The sequence below is a fragment of the Dothidotthia symphoricarpi genome (assembly GCF_010015815.1).
Source record: "Dothidotthia symphoricarpi CBS 119687 unplaced genomic scaffold P153scaffold_11, whole genome shotgun sequence".
In the NCBI taxonomy this organism is placed as follows: domain Eukaryota; kingdom Fungi; phylum Ascomycota; class Dothideomycetes; order Pleosporales; family Dothidotthiaceae; genus Dothidotthia; species Dothidotthia symphoricarpi.
The window spans coordinates 593,613-618,374 of record NW_022985018.1 but is presented as its reverse complement, the minus strand read 5'-3'; the positions used below and the strand labels follow the sequence as shown (position 1 = coordinate 618,374).

The 24,762-nt window shown below is 53.8% G+C and overlaps 9 protein-coding genes across 9 annotated transcripts; 4 read left to right on the top strand and 5 right to left on the bottom strand.

Annotated features, from left to right (window-relative positions):
- Positions 1 to 773: 773 nt before the first annotated feature.
- P153DRAFT_291838 (acid protease) lies at positions 774 to 2,260 on the top strand (the record flags this gene model as incomplete). The annotated part of the gene is made up of 2 exons (XM_033663791.1): positions 774 to 845; positions 947 to 2,260. The coding sequence occupies 2 exons, from the start codon at positions 774 to 776 to the stop codon at positions 2,258 to 2,260; spliced, it is 1,386 nt and encodes a 461-aa protein (XP_033523305.1).
- A 704-nt stretch (positions 2,261 to 2,964) lies between these two features.
- Positions 2,965 to 4,488, bottom strand: P153DRAFT_397135 (uncharacterized protein; the record flags this gene model as incomplete). The annotated part of the gene is made up of 1 exon (XM_033671534.1): positions 2,965 to 4,488. The coding sequence occupies one exon, from the start codon at positions 4,486 to 4,488 to the stop codon at positions 2,965 to 2,967; it is 1,524 nt and encodes a 507-aa protein (XP_033523304.1).
- A 14-nt stretch (positions 4,489 to 4,502) lies between these two features.
- P153DRAFT_367227 (acetyl-CoA synthetase-like protein) lies at positions 4,503 to 7,339 on the bottom strand. The gene is made up of 6 exons (XM_033668219.1): positions 7,222 to 7,339; positions 6,848 to 7,129; positions 6,761 to 6,794; positions 6,487 to 6,705; positions 4,848 to 6,432; positions 4,503 to 4,793 (listed from the first exon to the last, which is right to left on the bottom strand). Exons 2-6 carry the CDS (start codon positions 7,019 to 7,021, stop codon positions 4,688 to 4,690), a joined length of 2,118 nt encoding a protein of 705 aa, XP_033523303.1. The 5' UTR covers positions 7,022 to 7,129; positions 7,222 to 7,339; the 3' UTR covers positions 4,503 to 4,687.
- Positions 7,340 to 7,846: 507 nt separating this feature from the next.
- Positions 7,847 to 10,138, bottom strand: P153DRAFT_367225 (O-acetylhomoserine ami). Its single transcript, XM_033668218.1, has 8 exons — positions 9,708 to 10,138; positions 9,599 to 9,654; positions 9,464 to 9,541; positions 9,135 to 9,413; positions 9,075 to 9,086; positions 8,855 to 9,023; positions 8,237 to 8,805; positions 7,847 to 8,176 (listed from the first exon to the last, which is right to left on the bottom strand). The coding sequence occupies exons 1-8, from the start codon at positions 9,754 to 9,756 to the stop codon at positions 8,003 to 8,005; spliced, it is 1,386 nt and encodes a 461-aa protein (XP_033523302.1). The 5' UTR covers positions 9,757 to 10,138; the 3' UTR covers positions 7,847 to 8,002.
- Positions 10,139 to 11,801: 1,663 nt separating this feature from the next.
- On the top strand, positions 11,802 to 12,597 carry P153DRAFT_431757 (uncharacterized protein; the record flags this gene model as incomplete). Its single annotated transcript, XM_033672924.1, has 2 exons — positions 11,802 to 11,992; positions 12,041 to 12,597. The coding sequence occupies 2 exons, from the start codon at positions 11,802 to 11,804 to the stop codon at positions 12,453 to 12,455; spliced, it is 606 nt and encodes a 201-aa protein (XP_033523301.1). The 3' UTR covers positions 12,456 to 12,597.
- Positions 12,598 to 13,064: 467 nt separating this feature from the next.
- P153DRAFT_28118 (uncharacterized protein) lies at positions 13,065 to 15,187 on the bottom strand. The gene is made up of 2 exons (XM_033663131.1): positions 15,079 to 15,187; positions 13,065 to 14,987 (listed from the first exon to the last, which is right to left on the bottom strand). The coding sequence occupies exon 2, from the start codon at positions 14,966 to 14,968 to the stop codon at positions 13,217 to 13,219; it is 1,752 nt and encodes a 583-aa protein (XP_033523300.1). The 5' UTR covers positions 14,969 to 14,987; positions 15,079 to 15,187; the 3' UTR covers positions 13,065 to 13,216.
- A 734-nt stretch (positions 15,188 to 15,921) lies between these two features.
- Positions 15,922 to 16,615, top strand: P153DRAFT_28108 (uncharacterized protein). Its single transcript, XM_033663122.1, has one exon. The coding sequence runs from the start codon at positions 15,974 to 15,976 to the stop codon at positions 16,460 to 16,462; it is 489 nt and encodes a 162-aa protein (XP_033523299.1). The 5' UTR covers positions 15,922 to 15,973; the 3' UTR covers positions 16,463 to 16,615.
- Positions 16,616 to 20,149: 3,534 nt separating this feature from the next.
- P153DRAFT_397129 (uncharacterized protein) lies at positions 20,150 to 20,916 on the top strand (the record flags this gene model as incomplete). Its single annotated transcript, XM_033671533.1, has 1 exon — positions 20,150 to 20,916. Exon 1 carries the CDS (start codon positions 20,419 to 20,421, stop codon positions 20,914 to 20,916), a length of 498 nt encoding a protein of 165 aa, XP_033523298.1. The 5' UTR covers positions 20,150 to 20,418.
- A 2,513-nt stretch (positions 20,917 to 23,429) lies between these two features.
- On the bottom strand, positions 23,430 to 24,711 carry P153DRAFT_291869 (WD domain-containing protein; the record flags this gene model as incomplete). Its single annotated transcript, XM_033663797.1, has 3 exons — positions 23,430 to 24,362; positions 24,452 to 24,617; positions 24,671 to 24,711. The coding sequence occupies 3 exons, from the start codon at positions 24,709 to 24,711 to the stop codon at positions 23,430 to 23,432; spliced, it is 1,140 nt and encodes a 379-aa protein (XP_033523297.1).
- Positions 24,712 to 24,762: the final 51 nt, after the last annotated feature.

Below are 24,762 nucleotides of genomic sequence, written 5' to 3'. Positions count from 1 at the left end.
CCCGATCACGCTGAGCGTGTGCTGGAGAGGCGTGCAGAACGTAGCTTCGATCAACTGCCTTGCGACGGGCGAGCATCCGCCGGAAATCACCATCGCACAGACACCAGCTAGGCTTTAGACAGGCAATGTTACTGATGAAGTCGCCGGCGTCGACGCACCCGTATGACAGCGTGAGACTGTTGCTCGCCGTGGTGGATTACTGTGTAGACAGTCTTCACAGCTGGCCTGATGCTCGACATCACGGTTTGCCGATCCTGGGAGTTCCTGCATAGACCGGCAGGCGCCTCCCGTGTGCCAATGATTTGTGTCGAGTCCCAAAGTCTAGAAGGCAAGATTCCATGTCGTGCTGCACCGCCACGACTGCCATACGCAATCTTGCAACGCGCCAGGGAGATCTCCCGCTGACTTGTGACCATTCTCAAATCAAATCCGTCGGCGGCTATGGAAGTTACGTGGAGAGTCCGCTAGATCCGTAGCGTCTCACTCCAATACGCGTCGTCATCGCCGTGCGAACGTCGCCCCCTGCACCATTAAGACCTTGAAAGCATACCCACCTGTCACCTCTGTATTATTATCACTCACTCTCACCTTTGCCCACCCATTTTCACCACTAGCCGCCGTACTTCACCTCCGCTTTCCGACTGTCAAACACGGTAGACGTCGGTTCCAGACCATCTCTAACCTACCGCGCGCCAGCTTTTCCAACCCCGTCTCAGTGCGTCTTGGGTATATAGAAACAACACCTACACAACACTGTTCATCAAAGGACGGCCATGAAATACTCGACATTTTTCGCCGCGCACTTGGTGTCGTCGGCAGTTGCGATTAGATTGTCTCCGCGAGAAGTAAGTACCGCCTTGGCTTCCACACGGCAAGCCAGCCTCCCGCTTGGGCGTTTAGCCTCATCTCCCGACTATGTCCCTGGGGCCAAGGCTGACTCTGGCAGAATCCTAGAGTGATTGGTCTCGATATCCAGCGCAAAAGCAATGTCGATCCCATCGCACACGACCGGATGCGCAAGCGAGCACCGGTTCAACAGACGCTCGACAACCTCGACACGCTCTACTTTGCAAACGCAAGTTTAGGCACACCACAACAAAGCCTGCGCCTACATATCGATACCGGCAGCAGCGATCTGTGGGTCAACACACCGACCTCCACATTATGCTCGCAGCGCGGCGATCAATGCAGCGATTCGGGGACATACAACGCGAATGACTCGTCAACATATTCATACGTGAACGGCGAGTTCAACATTTCTTACGTCGATGGCTCAGGCGCCAGTGGAGATTATGTTACCGACACATTTCACTTTGGTGGCCAGGCCATCAAAGACTTCCAGTTCGGCGTTGGGTACACGTCGTCTTCGTCGGAGGCCGTTCTGGGAATTGGATACGCAATCAATGAGGTGGCCGTCAACCGAGGAGGACTCGACCCATACCCCAATCTACCACAAAAACTGGCCAACGATAGTACCATCAATTCTGTCGCATATTCCCTGTGGCTAAACGACCTGGACGCTTCAACTGGAAACATATTGTTTGGTGGCGTCGATACCGACAAGTATCATGGCTCGCTCCACACACTGCCAATCATCCAGGAGCAAGGCGTCTACGCCGAGTTCCTTGTCAACCTGAACAGCCTGAGCATGAACAACGCCTCGCACAACCTTTCCCTCATCTCAAACCAGAACCTGCCTGTCCTCCTCGACTCCGGTACCTCTCTCACCTACCTCCCGAGCAGCATCGTATCCACTCTCTACACCAAATACAGCGCGCAATACGACTCCAGCCAAGGCACCGCGTTCGTCGACTGCGACGTCGCCAACCTAAACGACCACCTCGTCTTCACTTTCGCAGGAGCAAACATCACCGTCCCCATGAACGAGCTCGTCGTCGTCGGCGCCGTGTCCCGCGGCCAACCCGTCTGCATCCTCGGCATCGCCCCCTCGGGCAACTCGGTCGCCATCCTCGGCGACACCTTCCTGCGCTCCGCATACGTCGTCTACGACCTCGACAACAACCAGATCTCCCTCGCCCAGACAAACTTCAACGCCACCACCTCCAACATCCAGGAGATCCAGGCAGGTACATCCGGTGTGCCCAACGCCTCGGGTGTCGCCGATACGGCCTCCACCAGCGCTGGAGCAACAGCCGCCACATCGCGCGGAGCCGCCGCCGCAGCCATGACTGCGAACCCATGGATAGGCGGGGCTGCGCTCGCGGGCGCGGGTCTGCTGATGGGCTTCAACGGGTTATAAATAGCCGACGAAGCGTTTCCTACCTGTCCTGTGCTGTCTTGTCCCCTGCTCGATGAATGATATCCCTAGCCTCACAATATGTTTCCATTGGGTTGCGGCGTTTTTTAGACTTGTTAGTCTCTCGGGGGCCAAAATGCATAAGAAAATTGATATATATTTGCATGTAGAAGATGAGTAGATTATCTACGTATTCAAAGTCGAATGAATATCTGTGATTCGTCGCCGTTTACATGAGGCTTTTTACTTCACTGTTGTTCTTTGTGTACGGGTTTCGTCTGATAAAGTAATGACATTCGTCAAACATGAGTGACATTATGAAGCTTGCACACACACACACTATACTTTGCTTTACTCAAGTCATCCATCGTCGCATTAGTCGAACTGAGCCGAGCCGGTGCAGAGAGAAAACCGTCATGTGAGAACAGAAAAATCAAAAAAGGACCTAGTCATAATATCCCGTCATCCAACATGGTCGAACAAAACGCAAAACCCACCTAGCGAGAGGAAGAAGGACAAAACCCCAATAATACGCCCCAAAACACGCCAGACCAGATCCGAAACGCGAGAAACCAGATTCACAAAAAAAGTGGTGCCTCCTTCAAACACGGCGTCATGTCGTAAAAACCGCACAAAAAAGCGCTCAAATGCATTGCTGTGGAGGAGAGGAAGAGAAAAGCAGGAAAAGGGTTGATAGCAAACCTCGTTTAGAACATCTCGTGCTCCAGGCCGCCGTAGCCATCGTCAGTGCTCTTTATGACGGTGTTCTCGACCTCATCAATACTCTTTATGGCAGTTTTGTTGCCCTCATCAGTGCTCTTTATGACTGTTTTCTTGCCTTCGACGTCCTTGGGTAGGGAGGGGATGGGCGGCACGGACACGCCGTCCGGCACGACGATGATGACTTCTTCCTTGAAGACGGCGCTATTTTTCTTGCTGAGGCGCGAGGACTGGCGTTTCACCTTGCGGACGGATTTAGCTCGCTTGGGGGAGCGTGTTTCTGTCTGTTGGAGGTTGAGGGGCTGGGGCGTTTCGGCCTCGTCGATGGTGGTTGCTTTTCGCTTCTTGGTGATTGAGGAGGGGAGGGTGTGGCAGTGTGGGGAGACGTCGTTTTCGCTCCAGAGATGGGGCCCCGTTGGCGTCGAGGCGGAAACGGGAGAGGCTACGGCGAGGACGGATTCAAGCTCCCTTTTCGCCAGGGCGAGCTTACTCTCTAGGTTTGAAACGCGCTTTGATAGCTTCTTCTGCTTATAGAGGTCTTTTTTGCTTTGCGAGTGGTAGAGAGCTGGGGTTCGGGGGGTATGCTCGGGTTGCGGCGTCATGGGATCTGCTACGCCATCTATCAGCCTGGGGGTCCTCGCCACACTGTCAGGACACGGGACTGGCATACCATCCTTGCGCATTCTTGCAGCCATACTCGGCCTCACGAATACTTTGGCAGCGGGGAGGAGACCCAGTTCCTTAGCTTCGTAGTACGCCGCCTCGGCAGCCCTCTTGCGCTCGTCCATTCTCTCCTTCTCCTTCGCCTCCGCATCTACCACCATCGCATTCGCAGCCTTACGCTTCCCCGTCAAGCCACCGAACACAGATGCAAATGCGCGCGAGAATCGGCCCAGCGTGCCTTCGGTTTGAGCAGGCGTGACGGGTGGCGCAGGCGCAGCAGTGGCGCGCGAAGCAACACCCGTGCCAGCAGGCGTATGAGTCGGCGCAACATGGTTCTTCCGCACAGGCGTAGAGATGGCGCTGTGGCTCCTCCGCGCAGTGGGACGAGCAGCCTTGGGCGGCGCCTCGTTCTCCTCATTGAACTTCTCAATCAGATTCTCGATGCCAATGTCCTTCCATAGCTCGACGGGCGGCGGATGTATCGAGTTTGTCGTGTTGGTGTGCTCTCTGAAGCGTGAGGCGCGCGGGGCAGACGTATCGTCACTCATTGGCAGGAGCGACTTGGCGACGGTGGAGGGTGTGATTTCCGTCCGTGGACTGTGAACGCGGGCGAGGTAAAGATGAGAGTGAGGGTGGGAGTGGGAGAGCCTTGAAGCACTAGCATGAGAAGTGGACGGCGCTGCGGTGGTGGGAACAAAGGTTGGTGAATGGGCCTGTCTCGGTGTTTGTTTTGGGAGCTGGGGAAGGTGCAGGCGGGAGTAGGCCCGTAACCATGCAGGCAGGTACCCACCCACCCGAACCCTGCGTTGGTTTCCCTTGGCGTCAACTCGTCCCAAACATGCAGCCATAGCACAGTCTAGTCTACGCGATCGTCGCATTGGCCGGAGTATTTAGAAATCACCGACTGCAATTGGCTAATATACCGTACATTTACACCCAACCATCACTGCTTATCTCTCTGCTTCAACAGTTCAACTCGGCATCACCCTCGGCACCGGCATTCAACAGCCTCGGGAACACAACAACACAAAACGTGATTACCTGTATCTACAACTTCGCCTTGGTCTTGCTCTCCACTGCAAGAGCCTCATCATAGCAGTCGTCGAGATGCTGCCTGAACTTCTTCACCGTCTGCGGACGCTTCAACTTGAGCCTGCACATGGTTAGCGTCGTTTGTCTTACTACCAAATAGAGCAATGTAACTTACGTTGGCGTCAAGAGCTCGTTTTCAATGGTGAACGGATCCAGGAACAACCGCACGGCCTTGACACGCTCGTAGCTGTTGAACTTATTCTGCTTGCCCACACGGTCCAGCTCCTTCAGCACCGCCTTCTCGACCTTCTTGTTTGTGAGCGCAGCCTGCAGCGCTGCGATATCACCATCCTGCATCTTCTCACCCAGCACCTTGGAAGCAAATGCGGGGAACATATCCGGCGCCACACCGAAGATGGCGACCAGGAACGCCTGATGCGAGTCGCCATGGACGTAGGCAGACGCGATCCACCCGCAGTTTGCTAGATACACGTTCTCAATACGCTCGGGGGAGATGTACTCGCCCTGCGCGAGCTTGAGGACGTTCTTCTTACGGTCGATGATCTTGAAACGGCCGAGTTCGTCGACGGAGCAGATATCACCTGAGTGGAACCAGCCATCTGCATCGATGGCCTTTGCCGTCTCCTCGGGGTTGCGGAAGTACTCCTTGAACAGCGTCGCGGAACGGATAAGAAGCTCTCCTCGAGGGTGTGGCAGATCGGTCGAAAGGTATTCCATGTCAGGCACATCACCAAGACATACCTCCGCATTCGCCGTAACACCGCCGCAGTTTGCAGATGTAAAGTCGCCATTCGCTTGGCAGAGCGCGATGGCGTAGGTTTCTGTCAAGCCGTAGCCCTGGACGAAGTTGTTGGCGAAGACAATGCGCAGAAACTGGTGCAGACTGGGATCGATGGGCGCGGAGCCGCTGACCATGGTTTTGCATCGATCCAGACCGAGGCCTGCGGCTACCTTCTTGGCCCAGACGCGGTCCCACAGCATGTGCGTGTTGGAAGCGTTCTGCGGGTCGTTTACAGCAGTCAACTTCGTCGAGACCACATGTCGAGATAGCGCGCCCTTAGCACCCGTCGCCTCAATGGTAGCCTCCTTGATCTTGGACCCGAACCTGTTGTACAGCCTGGGAACACCTGAGAAAGCAGTTGGTCTGAGCATTTTCAAGTCGTCGATCAATTCAACGACATTCCCGTGGAAATACCCAATCGCCGAACCAGCCGCAAGCGCACTGTGTTCACCAAGTCGCTGGTAGATGTGTGCAAGAGGCAGGAACGAGCATATAATCTGGTCACTGTCGGAGCCCATGAGAACCAAACTGGAGCACGTCGCGGAATGTGCGTTCCTGTGGCTCAGCACGACGCCCTTGGGATTTCCCGTGGTACCTGACGTGTAGTTGATGGTAGCATTGTCGTCTGGTGACGGTGGGCTCATAGGAAGCGGTAGCTTCTCGCCCAAGGCCTCGACGTCGCGGATGTAGTGGATTGTCATTCCCAAGTCCGCTGCCAATGAGTTGAGAAGCTCTCCCTTTGATTCTCCGGGAAGTTCGCCAGCAGACAGCGGGTCCAGGACGATGATAATCTTCAGAGTCGGGAGTCGCGGTTTTAACTTCAACAGTGATGTGACATGGTTCATTCCTGTGACAACACACGCCAGTTCGGAGTGGTTGATGATGTACTCGGTAGTATCGGGGCCGAGGGTGTCGTAGATGGAAACCGTGAAAAGGCTCTGGGACATGCAAGCCAGATCTATACCGGTCAGCAATCGATACTCAATCACGTCTACTCCTCGACTCTACGCACCAGTGATCTGCCACTCGGGCCTGTTCTGACACCACAGCCCGACGCCATACTTAGTCGCCGTGACGCCAGCCTGCCTATGCAGATGCACAAGTCCCGCGCCAAAGTTCTTCCGGCGCCGAGCAACAGTCTCGTAGTCTTCCCACACATATGCGCCGAACTTCTTCGCGACGGGGTCGTAGGGCCGGTGGCCGAGGCAGTTGTTCCGCGGGTATCTAGCGACTACGCAGCCTCAGTCAGCGGTGAGCTCGATGCGCGACGTTGCGCCGTGACATACCCGAGTTCTCAAAGGCTTCGTGCGGCGTGCCAATCTACAACGTCTCGTCAGTCAGACGCCCTGCTCATGCGACGTCGGGGGCCGTACCTCAGGCACCAAGCGCTCCAACAAAGGCTTGTCCGCAAATCTCCAGTGCCGGTAGATGGCGCTCTTGCCCTCTGACTGTGTGCCCAGGATCGGAACGCTGTACGGCTGGCCCTTTGCCGGAGGAGCGCTGATCTCCTGAGCGAGTGTGATCTGGGGGTCCGTTGAGCCGAACATGGTGGATGCTGGCTATTATGTGTTCGATAGAGCGCGTCGCAGGGAGTTGCGTGATGTAGACAGATAAACGCGGTAGCACAAACTGGGGCGCGGCTGAAAAACGAATCTCTAACCCACATGTCAGCATTCGCGTTCCCCGACGACACGACACCAAGTCCACATGCTCGGCATCCCCATCATCCCTGGGCCTTGCAACACACCTAACGTCTAGCGCGCAATCCTTCAATCTGCGGGGAAAATAATAAAATCAATGGTATCAGAATCTATCTTCAACTTGCTTGTATCCAAGAACTGGAGAGAAATACTGGGGGAGAGGAGGACGGAGAGAGAGAGAGAGAGGAGGAAACCACATGACGTTTCCCCCATAAGCCCCATTCATACCTACCGCAACCCACAATTTCTCCAGGAACATGCCGAGGCAGCCCTTCTCCACACGCTGTGGCACGCGCGCACCGGCACGCCAAGTTCTGGGGTCCGAGCGCGTCTGTCTGCTTTGGGAATTGGCCGATTTGCCCCCGTCTGCTGCTCCGCGAACGTGAAATATGCAGGCTGCGAGTGGGGAAATGGGGGTTGTTTTCTGGGTTAGATTACTACGGCTTGCAGCTCTTGTGGGAGACTTGTAAGCACATGCGAAGTGCATGTCTTCACATGTTGGATGCGTGACAAAGCCTCCTGCATGTCAGCGAATGGGCGGTGCGTGATTGGCTGCTGGGGTTATGGATGAGCGTTGGCCGTTTGGGAAGATACCTCGGCTGCGGGTTTAGTCTGGAGAAACGTTCGGATCGTCGAGACGACACATGAATGGCATTGGACAAAGCAAGTCTCCCCCGACGCGTGTCGGTGGTAAAGAACGCGCCGACTCCGAGTATCTTCATGTTTTGTAAGAAGCAAGGTGCATGGTATCTAAACTGTTTTGAAACTCTGTCTTCCAGGGATTCCTCTCCTCTGACATTGTTTGCGCGGCGCATCTGAAGTACTCTCTTACACAGCTCCAGACAGAGAGCCTGCAGACTCGCCTTCATCTCCGCCCGTCTTCTCGGCGTTGGCAGGCTTGCCCTTCTCCTCTGGCTTAGTCGCGCTCTGCTTGAATGACTGCTCGAAGTCGGCGATGATGTCGTCGATGTGCTCCGTGCCGACAGAGATACGAATGAGATCCTGCGTGGCAAAGAGTTAGACAACACCTCATATTAACTACCAAAAACAAACACAACATACCTCAGTCACGCCCGAACTAGCCTTCTCCTCATCGCTCAGCTGCTCGTGAGTCGTATTCCAGGGATGGATAGCAAGAGTTTTCGAATCCCCAACATTCGCCAAATTAGAAATAAGCTTGAAGTTATCAACGACCTGGCTCCCCGCAGCGCCGCCTCCCTTGACGCCGAACGAGAGCACGCCCCCAAACCCCCGCGGCAGGTACTTCTTCGCAAGTTCGTGTGACGGGTGGTTCTCGAGGCCCAGATACGAGACCCAGCTCACGTTCTCGTTGCCGTCCAGCCACTGTGCCAGTTTCAGCGCGTTTTGAGCGTGGCGCTCGGCTCTCAGGCTCAGGGTTTCGATGCCGAGGAGGAGTTGCTGCGCTGCGAAGGGGTTCAGGGCCGCGCCTAGGTCGCGTAGGATTTCGACTCGTGCGCGGATGATGTAGGTGATGGCGCCGAATGTGTCCCAGAACTTCAGGCCGTGGTATCCCTCCGATGGCTCGTTGAATTGGGGGAAACGCTTTGCGTGCTTGCCCCAGTCGAACTTTCCGGAATCGACAATGACTCCGCCGATTGTTGTGCCGTGGCCTATGCAAGTCAGGCTATCACCTTTATTCAGGGGGGGGGAAATACGTACCTCCGATCCATTTCGTGGCAGAATGTACGACGATGTCTGCACCGTGGGCAATGGGCTGAACGAAGTATCCTCCAGCACCGAAAGTGTTGTCGACGATGACCGGAACACCAGCTTCATGTGCGATTGCCGCAATCTTCTCGAAGTCGGGGACGTTGTACTTGGGGTTTCCCTAGAAAGTCTTGTCAGTCTGCCCCAATCCCGAGACTGGATTGGTTCGTACTATGCTTTCCAACTGTTTATAAAGTCAGCTAATGCTCGCCATTGACACGTATACACTCACATAGATAGCCTTCGTCTTATCATCAATGGCCGCTTTAAAATCCTCAGGCTTATCCCCATTGACGAACTTTGTCTGGATACCAAAACGCGGGAACATGACCTTGAGCTGGTTGTATGTGCCTCCATACAAGTTCGAGGTCGAGATGATATTGTCACCAGCCTGCGCAAGCGTGGCGATGGCGACGAACTGGGCTGCTTGACCAGAGGATGTCGCAAGAGCAGCAACACCGCCTTCGAGGGCTGCAATACGCTTCTCGAAGACGGCAACTGTGGGGTTTCCCTGTTCAGATCAACGTGTGCACCGCAGCGTGTCAGGATGGAGGCGCAGACTATTCTGGAATAGATGTTTCCCATCTCCTTGAGGCCGAATAGCCTCGCGCCGTGTGCCGAGTCATTGAAGACGAATGACTATCCGTGTCAGTTTTAGTTCTGATGTTGATAGCGTCGTGTCGGGCCAGAACGTACGGTAGTCGCATAGATTGGTACGGCGCGAGAATTTGTCTCGGAATCTGGAGTGTGGCCTGGAAATTTGCTGTTAGTTGTACTCATGTCTGGACGCGTGGTTGAAGCTTGCCGGCATGCAATTGCAGCGTCTCGAAGTTCTTGGAGATTTCCTCAGCCATGATGAGAATGTATTGAATCTTCTCCTTTGATCAACCTGGCGAAGTATTTTGTATAAAAAAGCTGGGTACCTGAGTGAGAGAAAGGGAAATACAGAAGAGGAAGTCCAGTCCCCGAAGACAATTGTGCAAGACCTCGCTTCCGTCACGTCATACAAGGCAATACCAGTCGCACGCGTCTCAGTTGCTGTACCGTAGACTAAGCTCCCAAAACTATTTAGTCGCCCCTCCTCATCGCCTCGGGGATTACCGATCTCATACCCCACTCTCCACTTCAATCTACGGTTCATCGGTGCCCCCCTGCTGATGAACCGACGTCTCACAGCCTCTCGATGAACTCTGCTGATCAAAAAGTACATGTCACAGCGTCCAGTTTCGGTCCAAGGAGCGGGAAGTCGATTGTTTGCAATGGCGTGCAGGCGTCTCGCGTAGAGGGGTAGGTCGTACCCCGCGCCAAGAACAGTCTTCTCGATGGCGTCAGCAGTCGAGGAAAAGGTAACAAGCTGCGTATCCGCCAATAAGAACGCGAGTATGTGCCGTCAACTTACGCTTGTAAGAGCTAACAAGTAATCTCCCATCCTTACCACAGGCCCTAGCGTCTCTCGTATGTCTCGCTCTCGGTCAAGTGTCACAGCGGGAAGTAAACTGCGGCTCATGCAAGCTGCAAAACCACACTAATGAAAACTGCAAATGTGCGAACGAGACGATTGCTGCTAGGAATTCAGATACAAGACTCTTCCACTAATCTTGGTTGTGGGTGTCACGCTGTTGCAAAATGTTGCTGCACTTTAGATCCTGGGATGTCGACTTACCGAGGACCTGTGTCCGGATCACATACAGCTGATATCTGACTGCAAGTGCGAAGACGCAGGTGGTTAGTATCGGAGCGGGTAGTCTGGAAAGATATGGGATATCTACCAGCTAGGAGGGGAATGTCAGGGGCAGGCCGACGCGTCTGGGTTAGTGAACTTACCAGGTTTTTGGGGAGTGGGTGTGAGGATGACAACCAGTACGTCCCGCCCACGTTATCAGAGGGGATGCAGGGCGCCGGAGAATATTAATGTGGCGACTCGGGAAGCAGCGAGGATAAGACCTCTCCTGCATAGGAATCTATGATTGCCTAGAGAAAATCGAGGTCTAGATAAAGGAATGACCAAGTGCGTAATGTCTCTACTTTCATGAATGTCAACAGACAAAGCAGTAACAACCATTGTAGTATTAGTAGTGGGCTGCTCAGTTTCATCTCGTTCGACAGGTGTGATTTGAAGTACAAACTGCTGGGTTTCATTGAGTTTCACAACTACAGCTTCAGTGACAACGTATTCGTTACTGTCACATTACTCCACTTCCTGCTCATTATCTTCTTTTTCTTTCTCTTCTTCGTTGTCGAATTCTAGGCATTGAACGACCTACTCGCTCTTCTCGACTTCGATCTCGCCGTTTTCATCACCTTCTCCTTGTGGCATATCACCACTTTAGGCTCATGTATATTCTTCTTTTTCTCTATCCTCTTGCGTGCGGTTCTCTTCATCAGACTTGGACATGTAACCACCGAGTAACATCTGGCCAGGGCTACCTCCCTTACTCTGTCTTGTTACTCGTATGAATGGTGACTTGCAGACACGAAAGTAGAGAAAAGTGCTTAGCCTTACCTGGCTTGCATTCTGTCAGTGTTTGGACAGGGATCGAGGACGTGAATTGGAGAGGGATTAGCAAGAGTATGTTCGTCACAAGCGAATTACATGTACATACATTGAATCAGATGAGTTGAATCAGAAGCCCTAGAGGACCGAGCGTATCCAAAGACAAACACAAAAAGGTGCACGATGGCAAGACAATATCCTCACTCTTGTTGACCACTTTGAATACATACTTCCGTACTCACAATAACTGCGTCTGAGTACTTCCTCGAGTTCTGCACTTTCGCCATTTGGTCACTTGCCCTTGCCGTTTGAAGCAGGCGAACTGTCGTTTTTGCTCATCTCGACCAAACACGCATCATCCCCACCTCACCTTATCTCGACAACGCCGCCTCGAAAACAAGCAAAATGGCTCCCAAACGGAGATACAACCCATACCCGCCAGCCCCCAAGCGAGCAAAAATATCCAAGCAAACCCACCGCCACCCCACCACCAACACCAACAAACAAGCTCGCCTACTCAACACCCCACACTCACGATTCATAACACCAATCCTCCTGAACAAATTGCACCCACGATTTGTAAAACGGCTGGCTAGGTATTATCCCTCAGTCTCTATGATACGCACAACTAACACCCAGCACAGGGGCGAGACCGATCTGTGGTTCGTCGACATGCTGCAAGAAGCTGTCGAGAACGGCGTTGTCTCACGTGAGGATAGCTCGTATGCCTTGGCTAGTCCTTACCTTGTCGAACATCATCCGAAGACGTATTTCTATACCTGCGCGGAATATATGGAGAGCGTGGGGAGTGCGTGTGAGAAGCCGCCATGGCAGCAACACGGGGCGCAGGGAAGTGTCAATGGCGGTATTGTTGTGGCAGATGAGGGCGGGGAGAAGGATGGGGGGTTTGGGGCGTTTTGTAGCAGGTCCGCTGCCGCTGCCGCTGCCGCTGCCGCTGCCGCTGTTGCTGCTGCTGCTGCCAATTACGACTATGATTTGGATCAGAACGACGATGGTGATGATGACGGGGAGGACGGTACCACTGGACGGAGTAGGTGATGCTAATTGGCTCCTTTCGAACAATACGATAGCAAAGACCTTACTCTATCGTCGAAGACGAAGTAAGAAGAAGACTATGCTTTACACCAAGTGGCGGGAAAAATGTTGATCTTTCAAGTCATCAGATACACAAGACATATATACACAAAAAAGCGAATTCAAAACTTCTCACTATTCCTCACATTTATCTGCGCAAAAGCTAGCAAATTCCTACACCCAGAAGCCAAAAAGGCCGCCCTACGTACTTCAGATAGCCGCCGGTCTACGCAGAGCAAAAATGCAAAGTTGCAGACATGAGCAAGTAGCAGACACAGTTCCCGCCCTATAGCAGCAAGCATAGCAAGCAAGGAGCAGAGCAAAAAGCTAGGAAGGATATGGTCAAGGGGATTCAGAAGCCAGCCAGCAAGCAAGCAAGCATATCTGCCCGGGTAGTAGAGAGCGTATGAATAGGTAACCATAGCAAAAGAAAAAGGCAGAGACCATGCCTACTGACAAACCAAACAAAAACCAGACCAGACTAGACCAAACCAAACCAAACCAGTGATTCAAAAACAGAACAGAACAAAACAAGACTCGACATGTATACGAAAGGAAAGAGTGCGCGAGTGACGCGCATGCATAGATCACGGGGGGTATAAGAATACAAAACAGTAAAGAGACATCAGACATGACAACGCCTAGGGAGAAAGCCTCGGAACAAGTTGGGGGTCAGAAACATGATGGCTGGGAAGCACATCGCAAAAGTGATAATGGCGTTGGACTTAGACGCCAATGTCGGGTACGCGGCGCTGGATCCGTGTGCCATCTGCTCGGCGGTAGTTCATGGCCGCGCGGTCCATTGGGGGTTCCATGTCGGGCTCGTCGTGGGTGGAGGATGAGACCGAGAGGTTGGGCCGTGCGCCTTGCGTCAGGCGCTCGTTCATGTGCCTGGTGTCGAAGGTGCTTGCGAAGGATCGTTTGTTGCTGGCTGTGGACATTGGCGGGAGGTGAGAGGCGGCGTGCGACATGGGGTAGTTACTTTGCGCGTCTGAGTTGGCCGACATGGGTGCGGACGATATCATGCCAGGCGGCGACTGGTACATGGGTGAGACTGGCTCCGACTTTTCCATCTTCGGTGGGGGTTGCAGTGTCTTCAGCGCAGGCAAAGGATGGCCGTTAGAGATGTGCACATTGCTTGGGCCAGATAGGGAAGGTATGTGCGCAGGGTTGTGCATAGGCTGGATAGGTTGGTGCATCTGTTGAGGGCGGTTGTACTGATCCATCGGGCTGTATGGCGGGATCATTTGGCTTGGACCAGGATATTGCTGCGCAGGCTGTTGCTGGGCAATAGACGTTCTGCGATAATCGGCAGGATGAGTGTAGTCTGTGGCCGAATCCTGGCGAGTAGTCTGGTGTGATTGCCCGTAGTGAGATTGCTGGTAGTTTTGGTAGTCGTAGGCCTGGTTCATTTGCACGGCGTTTTGGTTCTGGTAGCTGTTGTGAAGCGGCTGAGATGGGTGAGAATATTGGGCATGCGGTGGCTGCACCATGCCACCGTGTTGTTGTGCGTACTGTGTGTGGTATTGGTTCTGATTTGAGCCATACGATTGCATCTGAGGATATGCTGAGTTCTGCGGTGGAGGCATATGTTGATAACCGTTATTGGTCTGGTAAGACTGCGCCAGCTCATCCATACTTGGGCGACGTGGAGGAGCCAAGGAGGGGTTACTGGCGTTGGACACGGAGCGGGGACGGTCAGAGTCTAGAGGAACAGCCTGCTGTTGAGTGTAGTTGTCCGGGGACGCAGCGCGCTGAACTTCGTCGTAACCGCCAGCCTCGTCGTCGAACTCGTTCCATTCCTTGGTAGACTTGGTCTCCCGGCGCCTCATACGGACATCGCGTCGGATGCGAACACGGCAACCCTGCTCGGCGACCATGCGGCTCAGAGCCGTGCTCTCAGACAGTCCGGGAAACTTCTTGGCCGAGAACACAGTGAAGGGCGCCGACTTGACTTCAGCGCGGTGGCTCACGAAGTTGTTGCCGTCGCAGATGACGTCGGGGTCCTCGGGATCCAAGTCCTTGACCTCACTGAGGTTTTCGAACAGAGAAAAGCTCAGTCGGTACTTGCCCTCATGGCGGACAGACAGATCCGGGAAGATGAAGTAGCCTGCTGGAGTTGGGCGGTCCAGGTAAGCCATGCCGGCGACGGGAGTGCCGGTGAGGACGGGGAAGCTGGGCGTGGCCGGTGGGGCACGTCCTGGGGCAATGGCGCGGGCATTCTCGATACTGGCGTGCAGGAAGAAGTTTGCATTGTAGGCAAAGGTGATCTCCTGGTCGTTCTCAAAGACACGCAGCTCGACAATTGGCGGTGGGTCGACAGGACGTCGATCAGCACTGGACTTTGCACCACTGCCACAAGCACGGGCACGCTCCGGCTGCTGGATCACCTGTAAGTTGTAGCGGACCTGCCGGCCATCTTTTGTAGTGCGGACAGAGGTGCTCTTAGTCTCATTCGCAACAGCAATAGTAGCCATGGTGGATTAGGTACGATGTCTGCGACGAATCAGCACTCTGCGTGGGCCGAGACAGCCTCGCGACGAGCCCACGGGGAAGGTTCGACGGAGGATTAGGGTCCTGAACTTACGTCTTTGACCACGCGATTGGGTACCCAGCAAACAAATGCACGAGACGTCGTATATCGACTACGAAGCAAACACGACCTGGCGCTGTCAATAAACAATTCGCGATTCGCCCCCCGTGCGGGTGCAGGCTCGTGAATACCGCAGTGACGGCGCGCACATGACGGATCCACACAGCCGGCTGTTCATCCACGATCAAAAGGGCCGAGGAAAGCACTCACGGCTGCAAAAGCAAACAACACAACGAAGAGATTGGCGGCGCACTTGCGGGTTGCGAGTCGGCGGCGTTATTGATGGCCCAAAGCGATGGTGTCGAAGATGATGAGATGGCCAAGTGAGTGCGGCGCAGGCAATTGCTGCGACGTGGTGACGGACTCGTCTGACTAGCTGGCACGGGAGGAGACGCGGCGAGGGCTGGCAGCGATTCGGCGTGCTAAGTCGTGGCAGAGAGTGGCTGCAGTCGCTCTGCCGTCGATGTCGCGTCGTGGTGTTGAAGCTGGCGGGAGAAAAGAAAGAGGGATCGGGTGGGCGAACTGGAACCGGACGAGCTGCACTCGCACGCAGTCCAACCACCAGAGCTTTAGCCGACCAAGGAGTGGGTCACTGTTGGGGAATAGTTCGAGCGGGCTGATTGGGTCGAGTGCTCCGTGCCCACGGCTCAAGGTGCTTGAGCAGCGCCCAGGCTGCAAGACCGGCGGCATGCATTGCGCTACCCGAGCAGGATGATCCTGCGGTGCATCTCGTTGGGAATGGGCGCTGGCGTGGGCGCTGCTGTGGATGACACTCCCCGTCAGCCATCCTCTGCAGCCAGCCAGCATCATGACAGCCTGCCATGTCCCCAGCGGGCACGCGAGATCCTGTCTGACTAGCACACCCTTTGTGCGGGAACCGCGGTGGGCTATGCAATCAATCAATCACGCCCCACGGAAGCTTCCGAGCTCTGCCCAGCCCAACCAACTGGCATCATGCCTCCGCTCAGCACACGGCTACTGCTCCTCTGTCACAACCTTGGACACTTGCGCCGTCTCTCACCAACGGCTGTCGCGTCGCAACAGGCTGCTGCATGTGCCCCCCGAGCTCCCGCAAACCTTCAGCAGCAGGCCTGTCACCAAACCTTGGAGCGTGTCTTGTTACCCTGGAGCGTGTCTTGCTACCCTGGAGCGTGTCTTGCTACCCTGGAGCGTGTCTTGCTACCCTGGAGGGTGTGTCTTGGTATGTCTTATGCGGCGCATGCCCCCCTCACGCGGCCCTCTGCCGTCTGCGTCTCTGCTTGATGAGTGCAGCCCCAAAAGCAGATCAAAGCCAGGGGCGGCCCTTCAGGTGATGCCTGCTCGTCTGCAGTACCACCAAAGGCGGATAGCACGACACACACAGCACAGGGTGGTCTGATGTCCTGTCAAGGTTCGCAGATATCGCTTGCCTCCTCCTAGCCTATTCTTGTTGCAATAACCGGTTTGCAATGCAGATCCCCACACACGGGTCTTTCATTAGCGGGAACAGCTGACAATGTTTCTTGGAAGCCAATGACCGCCGAGGCGGATTACCAGCTTTCCCGCCCGCCGGCCCATCTGGACACGCCACTAGTCATGCTAATTCGCCCATCTATGAGTCGGAAGCATTCACCCTTCTCCGTTCGGGAGATCCACCTAAAACGTCCAGGGTGCCGCCATTTCCCGCCATCGCATACGCTGGCGATCAGACCCACACGCCGTCACTCTTCCACAACAACTCATCTGTCGCACCAAGGGCTGGACGCTCGTTGACGCTCGGACACTGTTGTCGCTGCTTTGGGATCTCGCTGCATCTGCATTGGGAGCTATCATGAGGGCTCGCTCTTTTGGCAGCAGTACTACTAACCCGATCGTGGCTGTCGAAAAATAAACACTGACGGACTGCATGCAAAGGGTCCAAGGTTGATCGCCCGCAAATCTGTCCGACCCGCCTCGGAACGATAGTCGCGGAGCCCATCGTACGAGCACCTGGCTAAAAGATTGCTGTGTTAGGAAGATCGCTCAACGGTCGCTACCTTTGATCCGTCAATTTCTTACTCGTTCTCTTTTCCTCAAAGTAAACCGGTACGTGGTACAGGGCCTCAACGACAATGCAGCCTCCCGCGGCGGAAAGAAAAAGAACATGTACCTAGCCACCGGTACAGCCATGGCGAAATGCGCATTTCTTTTTGTCATGTTTAGGCTAATTTATTACGCCTCGATCCCAAGAAACGCCTTGTAACACGTCAAGAAGTCAATCTTGTCTGGAGTGTTGCCAAGCCATCAGATTTCGTCTGTTTCATAATCTCGACAACAGAAACCATGTTTGATTGTTGGGGCTTCTGCTTTGCAGTCTGCGCTGGTGCCAAATCTGCCTTTTCCACCATGTTTCATGGGAAACTCGGAGGAAACAGCGGTCTGCCACGTGCATCACCCGCAGCCACCTCACAGTTGTTTTTCATGATGAACGATTGGCAAGCCGAACACGAAGGAGGCCTAAAGGGTTCAATCGACGTGTCCATCCTTTGACATGTGGTTCTATACAATGCAGCTCATCCATTCGAGTCGTTCCGCAGATACTGTGACCCCACGTCTGGAACAAAAGCCAAAAGCAGCCAAACCTACACATGCAATGCGAAATGTCCAGGATTGTTGACCAGATAGTCCTGAAATCCAAATGTCCCGAAGTCCTGTTCTTGGGTCGTTGGAATGTAAATACTCCGGGATACCTTATTCCAATAACTCTTCTACATCAAACCACCGGCCCGCAACATGGTTTGCTTCTAATAGTGTACTAGCATGGTCTGGGCAATGCTGCATCTGTATCAGCAATTTCGCATCCTTCAAACAGCAGTGCATCTGCCCAGCCTTTACGCACACACGTCGAGGTAGCATCCAATGCAAAAGACATTTCACACTGAAACTTTATCCACAGCCGCTAACACAGTACAGTTTCTATTGGACGCCACGTTCTTGGTGCCAACCCAAGCATCAGGCAAAAGCCGTTGCGGCGCAGCAGGCACATGGAAACCCGTGTTGGAGAAACGCCCCAACACTTGGCTATGACCTGATTCCTCAGACCACAGATGCCATGTATGTAGAAAGCACACTTAGGAGTGTGATGTATCTGCTTAGCTACTGATGTGCTGGCTAACGTAGGTATACCACGTCATACCCCTGGTGGAGATTGGGTAGAAGTAAGGCCGAAGGACGGCAATCGAAGATCTTGCCGCAGAAAAGATGATCGGCTTAGTGAAAGTGTCCCTTGCCAAACTCTGACGCCTCACCAAGTGCTCTGCGCGAGCGTCAGACGGTGTGAGATTTCCAAGGACGATTGGTAGAGCGTCATACTTGGTGTTGGATTGGGCTACACCCCCTTGCATATGCATACACACTATCCCCTTGCTCAAAGCCAACGGTCTTGATGTAACTCGGTTTCCAGCGACGTCAGATATACGCGGAGGGAAGAGCGGGTAGCAGGCACGTTGTCTTCCAACGGCTGTTCCAGTGTCGTCATTCCCTGACGATCCTCAGCACTGAAGATGCGACTACTCGTCTGATCGCTTAGGTTAACGAACTCACTCCCAGACCAGGGTACGATGCGCCAACCTTCCGCCGAGAAACGGACATACGATCAGGGGGCCTGGTATCAGTGCATATAACACGTCCTTCACACTTTCATGTACGTTCACAAGCGTGCGTCAATCCAATACTGTTTTGCAGTTGGTTACACCGCTATTCCCGGCGCCGGAAATACAACCTACTGGGGAACAGGGCTTCCACTTCCCACTCGCATGTGTCTAGCTCTTGAATAGGATTTCAAGCAAGGTAGTGTACGTTGCACCTCAGGCTTGCTGTTTCAGCGTGCAGATGAGTGAAAGGAGTTGATGTCGCTGGAATCCTTGACACTGTCGCTGTGGTAATGTCGTTACAAACGAGAGTGGTTCACTCACATGAGCTCCTGTTAACGGAAAACTTAATGTTGAATCTGTCGATATCACGGGTCTCCTGGGATCCTGCGATACTCGAAAACTTGGATTCTATACTCGCCTCGCTCCCAAATGGCTAGCTGCCCATCAGAGAGCAAGTCCTGACCACGGTAAGCGACGATACGCCATCAAGTTGGAAGCATTGGACTCGATGGTGACGATAGTCTTTGCCGGTAATCGCGCGCCATGTATGGCTTTTCTTTCCTAGCTACAATCATGACCCACAAACGACAACACAATATCAGTAAGCGTACATCTCACTCCAGGCATGCAGCTCTACACAATCGTGTCTTTTGCCTTCATACATGCGCCCCCGATCTCCCCCCCCATCACGCAGCTTGAGAACGACATGCACATATCTCTTCTTATATACCGGCAGTAGAGAGAAGCCACCGATAAATGATTGACTACCAAGCTATGCGTATACATACTCTACCGCTTTCCTACCACGCATCCACGCAGTTCAACAACATACATTCTCCGCACCATCCTACTTTCTACCGGACTGAAAACTCTCAGAGAGAATAGCGTGTTGGTATGCACACAAAATAATCATCCCTCACTATGTCCGCCTCACATCTCCCATCTACACACAAATATTCACACTCTCCCCTCCCTTTCGATGCGACTATGCGCTACTGGTAGAGCGTGGCTTGTATGCGTTACCGCCGGGTGTGTTGGGAACAATGGAATTGTGTGAAAATGGCAGGAGGGATGTTAAATGGGTGAAGTATATAGACAGGGGATATCTTGTCTGCTTGCTAGCTTCGAAGTGAGAACACTGCAATTCGATTTAGTACAACAGCAGTAACAGGAGAAGGGGATGTATACGCTAACCCCTCTAAACCAGACAAAGCATTGGTATCGAAGTGAGGCGAAATGGGGTAAGGGCGCGTTTACGTTTGTTTGTGCATCGACTTTCCATGCACAGAGCGTCTTTTGTCTTCGAGCTAAAGATCTTTCGAGATGAAGTGATGCGCTTATCTTACACTCTCACACACTCTCACATACGGTCCATGTCTATTAAAATATCAACGATCTTCTCCAACAGGCATAGATCCGTTGGATTCAACTCGAATACAAGGGATTTAGCTTTGCTTTCGTGTAAAATGGGGAGGCAGCTTGTGAAGAGGCTGTCGTTGTCTACGTATGCACTACCATCTATGTAGTCAGAGAAGGAAGAGATAGGTTTTTTATATGAGGCACCTTTTCATGGTACAATCGTGAGGAATAGTCCGAGATGGGTGCGGCTGACATGTCCGTTATGAAATTAGACGTTTCTTGTCGATAGGTGAGTTTGGGTGGGAGAGAGGGTATGCATGGAAGTGTATGTGAAGGTAAGAGTAGCAAGGTAGAGTAATTGTTGATGTTTAAATCCAAATCTATGAGGGTACCATACGTCGAGTACTACAACACTCCATTCCTATGCTCCAAACTGGTCTACCCAATTGTACGTGCTCGACGCCATACCAATCCAACAGCTACCAAGCCCAAGCGCAACAACCCAGGAGAAGAAGACTTACCCGTATATGCGTCCCTTGCATTTGGTTCATCTCCCGTTCCCCACGTTCAGGAAAACGGTCGACTATCCAGGCGGCACCACGGGGAGGCGCAAGGGTCCGACTTCTACCGCCCATCCACCTCTTGCGATCTCCCAGCGCCGAAACGCCCGATCCAGTATTCTCCAGACAAGCTTTCGCAGCACCTGTCCCGCTTTCCTATCCTTTCCTTCCGAGTAAAGCGTCTGACGAAAAAAAGACGACGAGAGAACGCATGCACAATCGTAACGGACATGTTAACGGACAGAGGGACGCGCGGCGACGACGATAACGACGACGACGATGACGACAAGGGACAAGTCTAAGCGGTTAGACGAGAGACGACGAGAAGGACGGGATACAGGAGGACGGGAGGGAAACGAGTCCCTGAAGGGGGGCGGCGCGAAGGTCGGCCTCCAAAACGGATAACCAATCCTTCGGGGATTGCCGGAGGGTGCTTGTATGCAGTATTTGCCATGGACCTGTTGGTCTGTCAGAGTCTCACGCCATGTGCCCGAGAGCAGAGGTCGTGAGCTCCATGTCTGTTGGCATCTCCCACGCGCGACTCCCTGAGAAGGGCGACACTGGTGGTGGGGGGTTGCGAATGAACGCTCCCTGTCATACTAGCTCCTCTTTCGCGATCGACGACGACCGAGCACGTGGATACACGCACAAGGAACAGGCGAACCTGCAAGAATGGGCGGACCCGGGCGGAGATGTTGATAGCGGCCACAACGGCTTGGAAGGAAGGGGCACAACGGCCAAAGTATATGGGGGATGTGCATCCGAGGGTGCCTGGAGACAGAATGCCATGGACCAAGATGGTCTGTCAGAGACTCCCGGAGGTGCTCAATGTCGCAGGCTTCTTCCACACGCATCTCCCTGAAAAGGGAGACACTGGTGGCGGGGCTACGGCGAACCGCGCCCTGTCAAACAGGCTCCTCATGCGATCCATCAAGGGGCGAGAGAGAGATACGTTACCCCAAACCGATACAATCGAGCGAGCGAGAACGTCTTGTCTTGAGCCAGAAGGGGACATAAGAACTGGATACAGTCTCAGCGAGTAAATTGTCCAAAGACACTGAACGCTTTGGAAGCGTCGAACCAACAGGACCCCACAAGCAGGCCAGCCTCGGGAGCCGGAGTACCTGACTGCAAAAGCATGCCATGGACCATTCGGTCTGTCGGAACCTCACAGAGGAGGCTCGATATCGTAGGCGTCGCCCACGCGCACGCTCTAAGAAGAGCAGCACTGGTGGCGGGGATACAATGTCCCTGTCAGACGGGCCCCGGCTACCCGCAGGCGAGTGAGTCTAAGGTGCAAAGGACCTTTAGATTCCTTACTATCGATTGGGAGCATCTCGAGAAGCGGACGCGGTCTGCGAAAGCCGAGGTTGCCGTAGGTTGACTGGGAAGCCAATTCCGAAGGGGTCCCAAGGCCCACCGATCCAGCGTACCGCAACTCACGGGCGTGTCGTCCGACCGTTGCAGATAGTCCAAAGTGGATAACCTATCCGGTGAGCGACACATACCAAGCACCCGTTTGCAATCCATGATTGCGATTCAAAACGCCCAAATACCGTCTGCTACATCCTTAGAGCTGAGCTATTTCGGCCAGCCACCCGCTGCGCAAGATAAAATCGCCATGGACCAATCGGTCTGTCAGAGGTCATCTCACCCGAAGGTAGAGCGAGAGCTCAATGTCTGCTGGCATCTTCCACTGTTCGCCTAAGAAGGGTACTGGGTAGCGGGACTGTCACAGAGCGCGGAATCCGCGATGTGGTGCCTGTCGCAGCGGGCGCTGGCCTTGTTCCAAGCTCAGCAACAGGATATAGCGGACGGCCTGGCTCCATGGTATACACCCAGAGCCAGAATCAAAGGAAATCCCTTGAAGTCCCTACATTTATGTTACCCAGCGGTGAACAAGACACCTCTCCACGCATACGTGCCAAGGACCTGACGGTCTAACAGAGCATAAAGCTCAATATCTGCTGGCTTCTTCCATACCCGACGTCCTAAGAAGGCCGCCACTGATGGCGGGGTTGCACATTGTGCTCCCTGTCGTGGAGGATCTTGTTCGCCCCTGGGCATGCCGGGATTGCTTTGAAGCAACCACACAAGCCAAAATGCAAACAGACGGCCTTGCGGCTGACTGTCGGTGTGGCGGGAGAGCGGAGGCGTGTGGAAAAGAGAACAGAAAGTCGGATTTGCAAAAGAGAATATAAGAACGCGAATGGAGCGAAAAAGAAGCGTCGCGCGACGCGGGACAATGGATGCAAATAAGAAGGGAGCAGAAGAGACAAGAAGGTCGTGATGGGGCGAGGCCGTCGACTTCTAAAGTGAAGGCAGCCGAGAAGTAGGGTTGGTGAAGGTGAAGGTAGGCTGCCTCTATTGTCTGGCAAGGCAGTTGCGATCTTGGCGCCCGTGAGCGACCACTACGTGCCCCACAGAAAATCGTAGCCTAGAGACCTCCAGAGTGAATGTTGCGCAGGCCAAAAGCTCTTGCAAGAGTCACCGAAGATCCCCAACCTCTCATGTCTGGCGGTGCAGCGTTTCGGACACGGTACAAGCGCTAGATGCCGAATTAAACAGCACCACGTATCAAGCGAATGGGGAACGGGGAGATACCAAAAGTCTCTATGCAGAGGAGTCGGGGAAACCAACTCTACCACGTCCGGCAGGATACCACACGTCTCGTAGAGTAGAGCACAAAAGTGCCTTGTCCCGCCGTCTCATTTCGTTTTTACCTAAATCGGAGCGATCGGAGAAGTCATCGATCGAGGGGCGCCAGCGGGTCGCTGGCAACGTACGATTCGATCGCCTTCCGTTCGCCAATTGTCTACTCACTATCCTCTAAGAGCTCGGCCAGCTCAGCCTCCTCTTCAGCAGTCATCATACCCTTCTTCTTCTCTGGGTCATCCTCCTTTGTTGCACCAAGCCTCTCGTCCTCGGCTTCCTTGACTGCTTTCGCTAGCTCTTGCAACTTCAAGCTCCACTGTCTGACAGTTGCGTCAATACTGATACTAACCAGCCTCTGACCTGACAAGAGGAGAAGTCCAGTGACCTCTTCATAGTGTCCGGTAAAGGTATGATGCAGTTTCCCGCTGCCCTTTTCCCAGACGCGAATCTCTTCGTCCCTGCATGCCGTAATTACCCAACCGCCTTCTTCGTCAACGACGACGTCGCGCACGAAGTCGGGGTGTTCGAACGTGGAGTCTTCCTCCCATTCTCGACCTCTCGATAGGCACTTCGCCGACTTGTCTGCAGAGGCAGACCAGAGATCGCCGTCTGAGTCAAAGTGTATAGCATCAATGCTTGTCTCGTGTGCGATAATCGGCGAGGGCTGAACCTCGGAGGCTGTAGACAAGGTAACATTCCAGCGTCTGATTTCCCGATCGCTTCCCGCACTGAAGACCGTCACAGAGTCCTTGTTGACGTCGTAGTCGACCAGATCGAGCGCAAGTGCCAGTATGCCTCGTGTGTGTCCCTTCAGAATGTGCAGCTTCTCTCCTGTAGCCACGTCCCAGACGATGATACTCGCATCTGCAGAAGCTGATACCAGGATCTCTTTGCTCTGCAACTTGAACGCTATGACAGCCTTGACGAAGTCACTGTGTCCTTGGAACCTCTTGACAGGCTTTCGTGAAGAGGGCGTCCATGACCAAATGGATTTGTCCCAGCAGCCTGCGAATATGGTGTTCGACGTGGATGAAACGGCCACAGAGGTGAGGGGTGCAGCCGGGCCGGAGAAGGTGGCAGCAACATCACCAGTCTGTTGGGAGCATAGAGTCAGTCATGTCCAGGACTACGAGACGACAACGAGGAATCAAGTTGAGTGGGAGGAACAGATGTCTGACCGACTTCAAGATGTATCCGCTTCACGTTGCCCGCGGCTTCGGCAATGTAGACATGGCCGTCATCTCGTGGGTCTGCAGTAATGGCGAGGATCTTGGAGGGGAGCTTGAATGGGTTGCCCTTTGTGTTCTTCGCCTTGGTGGCCTTCCGAGCTGTTTCATTCAAGGCGGAGCTGTTGCCGGTCAGTTCTTAGTTGCAGAGGCAGAAGCAGAGTATTTATGCTACGTTGTCTGGAAGTAGTGGCCTGGGTCATCAGAGCGCGACATGGTGATTCACAGCGGTGTGCATAGGTCTGGTGACAGGTCGAGTGCACGAGT